We start from the raw sequence: 11,289 nt of genomic DNA on the forward strand, positions 1-11,289 counted from the left end.
AGCTTCTTAGACTTTTCAAAACCTCTCAATTTTCTCTCTTTTTATCGCTAAACAAAGGAAAGGGCCAATAACATGCGCTTTTATTGTTAGACAGCAAAAGACCAAAGTAAAGAAAATACTGCTCATCTGCTCGCCGTGCACGCCTGAGTCATATGGAAACTGTTTGGCAAAACATGCTCTCGAGTTGTCAGTTGTTCAGTTATTAAGTTACAAGCATGTTTAACGAGAAAACGTTCCGGCTTTCTGGAGTCTTGCTCCCTGGCATACGAGAAGAAAAACGTCAAGGAATATTCTTAACCGAGGGCAGTCCGGCAGCTAAATTTTTCATATAAGATCACAAAAGATCTCTAACCAGTTTGTCATTAGAGCAGTTTTTTTCAATTTTTTAATTCGCGATGGTTTGTTTTTGCATTAGTATACTTTGGACTACTTTGTCATCGAAATCAGAACAAAAACCAAAACGTATTGGATTTATCGTGACTCGAGCGGCACGTTTTTCCCGCGCTTCGCACCAGCTACACGTATTGGCTTCGAGTTTTGATTGGCTCACTGGATTGTCCGTGTGATAACTTTAGTTTTGGTTTTAAGACACTCAATTAAAGACCGCTCTGTTTACATTAAGCGAAACACGTGAGTGCTGTTAAGCAAAAAGAAAGAGAACTCCCACCGGCATTCACCGGGTCTTCATGTGATTCCGTAGTAGCGTTTTCTGAGTACAGGCATTCGTACAATGTAGATAATACCTGAACTTTTGAACCTTCCTGCATAAACAAACGTGATCATTAGTCTTCATTTCCCTTATTTCATATTGTTGTTTTGTTAAAGAACTTCATTTGCTGCCCCCTTGTCCCGGGGGGTACTCCCACATCAAGGGAACATGATCATAATCTCTAGCCCATATATGAGCTATATGCATGGGTATGTGCCGCTGTGAAGGGTATGGTCTCAGACAGTTTAGTCTGGGATAGGGTATAGAAATCAGACAGTTTTGGTCTAGATTAGGGTGTAATTTACCTGGAAAGGGGCCAGTGTGTGAATAATTTAGTCTAGAACATAATAGAAATTGAAACTCGGCAGTGACTTTGTAAGATATTGCTTTTAGTTAACGCATGTTGAAAAATGATGGTGATAAGGTTTCTGCATGGAAAAGAGCTAGTTTGGGATAGGGTAGGGGGTTTTGGTGCCCAGTCTAGAAAAGGGTTGCAAAATCAAGCTGATCATGCTCTATTATAGGGCAAGAGTTTCAGTGTTGCAGCGGCACACCGCCACCCAAAAATTTACAGAGAACCCCCCAGCCCCTCTCCCCTTCTTCAGGCTTCACACTAAGCTGTCTAAGCTCAGTCTAGGTCATTTTAATCAGCGAGAACCTTCCATTCATTACAAAGGCAATCATGTTTCTACGTGCCAGTTCCTTTTTTTTCATTCACGAAGCAATGTGCAACAGCAAGAACAAAAAAAAAAAGCCGGGAAAAAAAGATCATTGAAATAACAAACCATTATTTTATCAGACGAAGTACAAAATATATATCAAAACTTTACTCGTGGCCGTGTAGAGACTCCGAAAAATCCAGGATTTAATCCTGATTAATCTCCTACGAAAACTTTCATTATTTTTAGTCATTCAGTTCGGTTCAAAACATAAAAATAATCGATTTGTGCCGGAGCAGAATCTCCACAAGCCGCTAATTGAGTATGCGCAATTTAAGGTCCCGGATGTTCTCGTGATATTTTCCCGTCAAGGACCGATGGTGCAGTGATAAGGCAGTGTTTGCTCGTCTGGTCTGAATTACCAAGATTTATGTGTCACCTTTTTCGCCATTTTGTGTTTTGCTGACGTGTTCTACGCTTGTCATGCAGTTCATGGAAGATTCAGAGACTAGAAAGCCGATTTTATCCACGTAAATTGGCGGCCATTGAGGAAGAATGTCTGTCGAGGAAGGAAGGAACGTTGGAACTCGCGAGAGAATTAGTAAGTTGTAGAAACAAGCGCTCTGGTCGATTGTAGATAGCACTTGTCTCACAAGAACGTGTTAGAATAGCTCATTTAGAAGTTCAAACGCATTCTGTTTGTTTTTCTTTTGTCATGGATGTAATTAGACTGTAGCTTCTCCCTCTGGAACGCCGGAGCCTGTGAAACTTGTATTGATTTTTATCTCGAGTTCTCCGACAAAAGGATAATTCTTTGATGGGTCACAATTTGCGTGTTAGCCACGTAGCCATATGTTTGCATTTCGTAAGTCGTTTAGTTTGTTAATAAACGGTCTGAAAGGCCTATCGCTGGTCTTAGAGCGTTAGTTACAGACATTTGAGTTCGAGACCTACTTCCGCCGGTGAAAAATAAGCTTAAACTGTATCGCATTGCAGTTCAGAACATGTTGAAGTGTGCTGCAAGTGTGCTGTGCAACACGTTCCCACATGTACATCTCGTGTTTTCTTCAGATTGCGAGAAATGACGATTTTAGCTTAATAATTTGTCATGATTTTGGTTTGGTGGTAACCAACGAACTATATAAACATTTATCCTCGTACCTCCGGGCACTAGCTTCGTTAAGGGAAGTTTATCGATTGAATAGCCCTTTATTTATAATATTCCTAATCTCCTTCCTCGTTTATTCAGATAAAAGACGACTAAAACATGCCGACAGCCGAATTTAACATTTTAACTTAGCTCTCGATAGCGAATAATGCAGTGGATAGGTACTCGTTGCGAAGAAGAGCAAGAAGTTATCTTTCCCTTCAAATTAGTTGATGTCCTAAGCAATGGAAATGCTAGACTACAGGACGTAAATGATCTATTTTTGTAATTTAATTATTGACAAGCTTACTTGTAACTATTATTTCCAAAATTTGTTGTCGTGAAAAATATTTCCGTAGTTCTTAAACCTTTGTACGATTTAGATTTTTTAATACTTATTTTGGTGCTAAAACTTACGTGAACATTGTACAGTTCACCTTTAAACTGTAAAGGGTGTGACAAATGAACGTAACTCATGACATTCACCAAATAGGGACGTTTAGAAAGTTTCTATTTTTGTGTCTCTTCGATCTTCTGTCTTCTTGAGATGGACATTAGTTACTGCATGTTAACAGCACTGTAGACTTACATCAAACAAGAACTTTAGGTATCATTGATATTGATTTTGAAATTAGGTGGGAGGGGCTTTGGCAACATGGATAGAATCAATTTAAAAGTAAACATATAACATGAATATTTAAGCACTAAACGAATCTCGTTCAAGGAAGTGTTCCACACTATTAAAAGATCAGTATAATAATGTGTCTGTATTTGTTGGGAAATGTATTTTTATTTTGAGTTTTGAACGTCTATGCACTGGTAGTTTTAAAGTGAGAAATTTCCTGACCCATTATAGAATTTGATCCAGTAGAAAATGCTTGGAAAGTTGTTTTGAATCTGAAAAGGCTACCAATTAAGGAGAAGAGTGTTTAGAAGATCAATTCAGATATCTACCCCAGCCTTACTTTACTATTTTATAGAATATCAGTGTGTAAAAGATAGATTGGGAGGTAAAAAAAAAAAATCAACTAGCCACAGTTTTGACGTATTCTATGGTGTAAAAGAGCAGAGCTACCCATTAAGATTTTTGTGTTGCATGACAGTTGCCTAGATCTGTTCAATCATGCATTGATGCAAAACTCAACTGATGAACACACCCTGTGGTGTACTCCCAACAGTGAGATTGTACTTATAAACATTGAGGGCTGGAACTTGTTTCATGCGGCATTTGTGATGTTTCTTATGTTTTGGTTTTAATACAGCTACGCAGTTTTGCTATTTAAATATAAGGATGACACTTTTTTTTGGAAATAAAAATGTATAATTGTAATTTCTACGTACAAAATTAAATTTGATATCAGAGGCACATGTCAGTGGACAGGATGTTTGTACATGTCTGTTGTTAAAAGTGTTATTGATGTGCTGTGAGTGGGTTTGGTTGTCATTGGCAACCTGGCAATGTTTTATGCAAGGGGAAGGAGTAGTTATTCTAAAAATGTTCAAAATTTAATTGAGTTAACAGCTGGCACAGATGAAATTGCCAGGTTTTCCAAAAGAGACCAATAATTATTGTCTAATTTCATGTTATAGCATTAATACAATATCAGAGAGACAGAGCGTAATGAAAATAATAAACATTGGCAAGCTGTCTGTTGATTTACCTTGAAATTCGCAAGTTAAATTGTAAAACAAATGCCTTTGGAAACAGTTAGGGAGAATTTCTGTTTTAAACTTGTGAGTGTAAGAGTCGATCAACTTGTCTTTTAGGTATCGGAAAAGCTTCAGATTGAATGTTGTTTTTCTTCCATACCATGTATTATAATACTCTACATTAGATATGTTGCTGGTATTGACAAATAGATTACTGTAGAGGTGTTGCATGGCAGGAACAATGAAAGCATTTTGCATTAGAAAGATCATTTTTTCCCATAGGAAAAAGAATCTATTGTTCCTGCTATGCAAACGTGGCTGCTATGCAAAACCTCCATAGTCACATTTGTGCCTTGCAAATGCCAAAAAGCCACCAAGTAAATGGAATCCACTTGATACAATCTTAGTAGTCTTTGATTATAAGTAGTAGTTCATGGCAAATTTGAGACTTTGCCGGAAAGATCGATAGAGACATCTTTCTGTGTGTCTGAGACTTTCTTTCTAGGTAGCCTTACAAAAAAGTGAAAATATTCCTTCTACTTGTTATTATTCCTTTGTTGTAAGCTGATGTCATTATTCATGATTATTTATCTAGTAGTATGTTCTTCTATTAATAATTTAAGGATTTTGTGCAAAAATGGCATATATTGCCCCAAAAGCGAAATACGTGTACACCCTTTTTGCACAAAATCAAAATTTTATTGCATAAATCAGGGTCATGAATTAGAATTTTTCCGAGATTCTAACTGATGAAGACAGAAGTTTTTGTAGAAACATAGCTTTTCCTAAACTTAGTTTCAGATGTAAAATTGCATCTACCTCCCCAGGTATACTACTTTTATGTAAGTCAAATTATTGGCCATGTGTGAAAAATACTGTACCAGGGGAAAATTTTCTGGTTGTGAATTTTGCCAGAGAATGAAGGTTAAACCCCAAACTTAGTTTGTCTGATGTTGTTACTGTTTCTATTTTCTAGGTACTAGTTCACATGTCAATGGGTTGCCATCCCCTACAGAGCCTAAAGTGTTTCCTCGTGCCATTTTGGTGGCATCAAATGGACAGCCACTACTTGTTCAGCCACCTTTAGTTCAAGGGGAAAGAGGAATGGTATCCATCGCTTCACCGTATTTGGCCCAAGGCAGCATTTTCTACACCCCTCATTTCTTTTCACCCCACCAACTAGCAGCAACGCAACATGCCGCTCTGCACCAATATTCTCCAACTTTGATACAGTTCAATGGAAACTCATCTTTAACGAGCCAGGAAACGCACAGTGGTACCAACCCACAAAATGGATTTGCTAAGTCTTGTAGCACATCTCCAAAAGCTAACAGAAAGGATGAAGTTGATATGGGTCCTTGTTTAGCGCAAGATTCTGCTATTGTTAGTAACAATTCAGGGAATGTTAGAGAGCCAGATCCTGACATTTCTCCAGCCACACCCTCAGTAGCAATACCTTCGCTGTCACCCTTGACACCAAGAACACCATCAACTCCAGGCACCCCTCAACAACCTTCACCTGCCGATGATGATATTTGCGTGATCTGCTCTGATAAAGCCACAGGCCATCACTATGGTGTTACAAGTTGTGAAGGCTGCAAAGGATTCTTTAAAAGGAGTGTTCAAAATAAGAAAGTCTATTCTTGTCGCAACTTGACACAAGACTGTCCCGTTGATAAACGTCACAGAAACCGATGCCAGTTCTGTAGATTGCAAAAGTGCATTAAAGCTGGCATGCTGAAAGAAGGTTAGTGTCATCTATTCATCTACCTGCTTTCAAAAATGTCTGTCTTTCTTGTGCAGTAATTAAAACCTCCTAGGAATACAATGAACTTTAATAATTGATGGTAACTTTGTATGCATTAATAAGTAACTGTAAAATCTGTAACATACATATAGTAGAATATCATGGCTCATAGTAACAGTTCTTAATATGCTTTATACCATAGAGTGATTTTGTTTTCTCTCTGACTGATTTTTCAGCTGTTCGTGAAGATCGGACACCTGGTGGAAAACACAAAAACACATCTTTTCCTTTTAACACACGCGTCAAATCTGAACCAGCTGCTAAGCAGCCAAGAAAAAGCTCGTCATCAAGCAGTTTAAGTTCAGACCATGTAGATGCTGTCCCAATTGTGAAAATCCCAACAAGAACTTTTCCTCCATTTATTAAAGAACTTTTGAGATATGAACCTCCAGCTGATCACCTTTCCACGTTTTGCCAGGGCTGCCAGTTGGAGGATACTGGGCAAAAGACTCTAGCTCATGTCACTCAACAAGCAGAGGAGCAGATTAAGAGAAACCTTGAATGGTTCAAATGCTTGCCCTTGCTTCATGACATCAGTGAGAGTGATAAACGGGTTCTTTCAAGAAGTGCTTGGATTGAACTTATGCTGATCAATCTGACAAAACAATCTTTGCATTTAGACAATGGAGTACTTCTTTGTAAAGGGCAAGTGTTGGACTTTTCGACTGCAGAAGTCACAGGAATTGGTGACATTATGCATCGTGTCATGCAGCTCACAGCAAAGTTTAAAGAACTGAATTTGGATGATGCAGAATTTGTTTGCATAAAGGTTATCATACTCTTAAACCCAGGTAGGAAAATTAAAGTTAAGTTATAGCTCTTTTTTAATATTCTCTTGGCACATACATGTAGCCAATTGGTTAGTCGACTGTAATGTGGTATTTTTGACAAGTTCATGTTCAGTTTACTTGCAGTGTATTACTAATTGAGTGATGAATTTTGTACTCTTATTTCTTCTCTCTACAGTCCTCTATATTCTCTGATGTTTGTCCCTTGTTTAATATTGATTAGTTAATATATCAATTCATTATTTGTTTCTTTAAGTATGATGTTATTGACTTAGGACCTTGGCTATAGATTCCAGGCTCTCAACCCATAACTTCAGCTCTGGCTTTATTCTTGGACTGTTCCAATTAAATTGTGCTGCCTCTTGTCTGGTCTTGATTTGTTCTAGGTGGTTGTTTTTAAACATTTGTAGTTGGTTGATGACAGATTGCTTACCGGTAGATTTTTTAAGGTTATAAAAATGGTATTTCATACCCTAGTTCTTTCTATTAGTCCTAGGCCTTAACATACGTTTACAATTTTTGTCCAAATTATGTGCTGGTACTTAATTTTTGTGTGAGTGAATCTTGAACTCTGAGGCAGAACTTCTGGGCCACATCTAGCCATTATACAGTGATGGTGGCAAACCATAAATACACATTACCTTGTGATTGGGGGGTTGGGGAGGGGGGGGGGGTTGCAACACTTTACTACTCAATAAAGACCCAGTTACCCCAAGTGAGTTGTTGAGTATTTATTACTTACTTGCTCTGTGTCTCTGTTTAGATGTCAAGGGTCTTTATGACCAGCAGCTCATTGAGAAACTGCAAGATAAAGTCCATGCGTCACTATTGGAATATAACAACAATTTTCACCCCAGTGAACCCAATCGCTTTGGAAACATTCTTCTAAGGTTGCCAGAACTGAGATCGATTGGCACCAAAAGTTTAGAACGTCTTTTTATGTTGAGTCTTACAGGACAGATTAATGCAAGCGATTCTTTGTCAGAACTCCTCCATTCCACAAAAAGATAACTTTGGCATTGGTGTTCAAGTGTCGGTGTTAAGCCATGTGTGTGGAGAGTGGATTCAGACGGTGGATTCAGTTACATTTTGGTCAATGCAGATGTTGGAACTGTCTTATTCGAGGCATTGTGGGTTTAACTCATGAGAAATAGAGATGTAAATTGTCACCAAATGACTGTTCTTATATGCAATACCTATTCTTTTTCAAGTTAGTTTGGTTTCCAACTAGGACTTAGGTTATGGATTTCTTTAGAGTATAACTATGGTATTACTATCTTTTAAATCATTTTGAAACAAATTATGAATGACATTCTATGATGCAAGAATTCAAAACCAATATGACACAGAGCTTTTTTAGAAAGCTTAAAGCATGCCTCTTTTTAAAACTGGGTTACATCAACTTTTAGGTTACTCAGTGTACAACAAAGACAAAGTAACATTTACTTCCCGGGAGGGGGGGAACTCCCATATAAAATGGATGGGGGTGCTTGTTGTACCTTTAAGGGATTTAAAAAGTAGAATTGGTACCACAGCAGGCGTTTTTGCAGTACCTTTAAGGGTATTGAGCTGAAAAAAGTCAGTGTCAGTTAACGTGTTTACTTAGAATAATTTTATCTCTTAGGGGTTGAAAAACGTTTGAAGCCACGCCCACAAAATGGGATCTTGGTACCTCTTAGGGGTTCTTTTCCAAATATCTGATGAGCACCCTCCCATTCTTTTTATATGGGAGTTTCACCCCCCCCCCCTCCCCCCCAGCATTTACTGTGAAAGCTCCAGCAAATGGATTTTGTGAAAATTTATAATTTCATCAGTATACAGGAAGGGTAACCTGTAGAGTGGTTGTCAAAGAGAAATTTGATTTCTTGCAATAGCTAAAAGTTACAAATATTCATGTTACTGTTAATATTAGTTTATGTTTGCAACTGAGCAGTCTTTGAAGCTAATTACAAGGTATCAAGTATTGCCCAAAATTCTGTCTCAAGACCAAAATTATTTAGCAAAAAAATGATGTTTATATTCCAGCAAATATCCACACTCCTCCCACAGAAGGGTTTTTGGTTTAACCCTCCCAGAGCTCTGAATATTCTGGACTAGTTTCATACTTTCTTTTTAAAATTTGGATTTTAAATTCCGCTACACCTCATTTTCTAAGGACCTTCCATAGGGTGGGTATGGATATTTTCTTGAACCACTGACACATTTGGTACTGTTTTAGTTCTTACATGTTTACAAGTCTCTTAAGAGTGGGACATTTTGCAAGACTTTTAGTAACTCCTTAGTTTCAAAGTAGGAAGCTGCCACACTGTGTATTTCTCCTGGTGACACCTTAGAGTGCCACCTAGAAGGGTGCATTACTTTAGGCAATTTCAGCATCAACTAACCAGTTATAGAATAATCCATTATTGTTATATGTTAATCACTGAAATTCGCAGCAATGGCTTAAAACTGTAAAAGAACTCAAAAGAAAAGTGACAAAGGGGCATGGATGGAAAAAAGACACTACAACATATTTTAAGTTTATGTTGATTTGTTTTCATGTATATGTCATGGTTAAATTTTGCCCTTTGTACATCTTGGTGTTTTCCTTTGTTCTGTTGTATGGTATTATGTTATAATGTACATGAAAATACCCAGTTTTACCAAGGGTAATATCGAACCACAATGCATACACTGCATTGGCATGTAAATGGTCATTTTTCAATCCACTTGTAACTCTTTTTGCTGAGACAAAAACGTTATGTATGCATGTATTCAGTGCATGAAACCAGTCGCTGCACGCAGCTGTAGAAGTTAGTTCACATGCATATTTTCAGGCTTCAGTAATTCTTACTTTAGGTCATCTTTATAGCTCTTAAATTCCCACACTAGCACAACCAAGCTGCCCCTCTGACTAAAAATGTTTCCAAAATATTAGTGGATTATGATGGTTTACAGTCAAACCAAGTGAAGCATACCCCTCAAGATTACATTGATGAATTGATTATTTGAATATTGAACCTAGTCATTTCAAGAATGCAATAATGAATTCATTATTGGAAAATTGAACCCACTAGTTGTTCCAAGAATACAGCTAATAGGTTTAATGTTCAAAAAAATCAATTAATATTGATTTTTGAAACGACTAACGTGTTCAAGATTTAAATAATCAATTCATTATTGCATTCTTGAAATGATTAGCGGGTTCAGTATTCAAATAATCAATTCATTGATGTAATCTTGAGGGGTACGCTTCACTTGGTTTGACTGTAACATGGAAAGATGATTAGTGAAGGCTTAACCAAATGTCAAAATATGAAACAACCTAAGTTTGTCAAGTGTATGTAAGATCACAAGACCCAATTCTGTCAGACTTGGTTTTCTTGATTTAGGTCTCCAATAACATCAGTTAGTGTGAATCACTGTTTAGTATTATTATTATTTTTTTTTTTTTTTCAAAAAAAAATTCACAGTGCTTACTAAAGTTCCTTGACGCTCAAGAATGCTTGCAACTTTTGAAAACAACTTAAATGCTCAGACAAGTACTTGTGGCAGAATATGAGCTTGTAATCACAATCCACCAACTCCAAAGCCGTTTTAATGTTTATATTTTTAAGTGGCAACCACACTCTAAAATAAGTAATTTAACTTTTCAGACTAAAATAAATCTCTATTTTGGAGTGGGAAATGTGTTAAATTTATAGTTAATCAAATGCAAATAAAGCCGAAAACCTCTCCTTCATTATCAAAGGGTTCAAAGAAAATCTCTTTACCAGCTTGCCCTAGGATGGGGTAGCATGAAAGTCATTTTCATTTGCCACCCCCTCCCCCTACAAAAAAAAATTATCTTGCTGGCATGAGTAATATATTAAAAATTCTCCCGAACAGACAACTTTCTTTTTACATTGAATTTTTTTAATTTTATGCAAGTCTTTAAGAAAGAATATTTTGTCTCGAAAATGATAACCTGCAAACTTAAATTTTCAGTATAGAACTGATGCATTTTATTATTGAAATTTGGATAAATGGATATTACCCTGTCCAAAGAGAGATTAGATTGATTGTTTGGTTGATTGAAAATATTGTGGTAACTGGGTTTGCTTTGTCAAGGGCAATAACTTATTGCTACTGACTTTGAAACTGTTAAGAAAATATCCAGAGTGGCAACGTTCTCTCATATGTAACAGTTATATTGTGGTTGAGACACAACACTTTTTCCCACCAATTAGAGGTGTTGTATAACAACCCAGATAACAGCTGTTAACAAGGCTACAATGAAGGATGGGCATTGTTCAGTTACAAGAACAAAGAAATTAGTGATAGTACTTTCACTTTCTTTGCTCCTTGATAAACCACTAGGGATTAATGCAAACTTTTAATACCTTGCTTTAAAATTCCTCAAATCACTTTTCTTTGGCATCATATGTTGTGTTTCTCCAGCAAATAATCATACCCCTCCCTCAAAGGGTTTGTTGGGTTGACATCAGCCCCCCAATCTGTCTGGAAATTCCAGTTTTGGTTTCTACTTTCCCTTAAAAGTTTTAGTTTTT

The 11,289-nt window shown here is 37.0% G+C and overlaps 1 protein-coding gene across 1 annotated transcript; it reads left to right on the forward strand.

Annotated features, from left to right (window-relative positions):
• The first annotated feature begins 1,693 nt into the window (after positions 1–1,693).
• Positions 1,694–8,510, forward strand: LOC145491724 (retinoic acid receptor RXR-alpha-B-like). The gene is made up of 4 exons (XM_081470976.1): positions 1,694–1,969; positions 5,142–5,912; positions 6,149–6,763; positions 7,524–8,510. The coding sequence occupies exons 1-4, from the start codon at positions 1,924–1,926 to the stop codon at positions 7,769–7,771; spliced, it is 1,680 nt and encodes a 559-aa protein (XP_081327102.1). The 5' UTR covers positions 1,694–1,923; the 3' UTR covers positions 7,772–8,510.
• Positions 8,511–11,289: the final 2,779 nt, after the last annotated feature.

This window comes from Orbicella franksi, chromosome 1, assembly GCF_964199315.1.
Source record: "Orbicella franksi chromosome 1, jaOrbFran1.1, whole genome shotgun sequence".
Classification (NCBI taxonomy): Eukaryota; Metazoa; Cnidaria; class Anthozoa; order Scleractinia; family Merulinidae; genus Orbicella; species Orbicella franksi.

Bases quoted from the DNA above. Each gene is read 5' to 3' on its own strand.
- LOC145491724 (XM_081470976.1), top strand. From the start codon at position 1,924: ATGTCTGTCGAGGAAGGAAGGAACGTTGGAACTCGCGAGAGAATTA. The intron at 1,970-5,141 runs GTAAGTTGTAGA...TCTATTTTCTAG, and splicing joins TGGAACTCGCGAGAGAATTA to GTACTAGTTCACATGTCAAT. The intron at 6,764-7,523 runs GTAGGAAAATTA...GTCTCTGTTTAG, and splicing joins TATCATACTCTTAAACCCAG to ATGTCAAGGGTCTTTATGAC.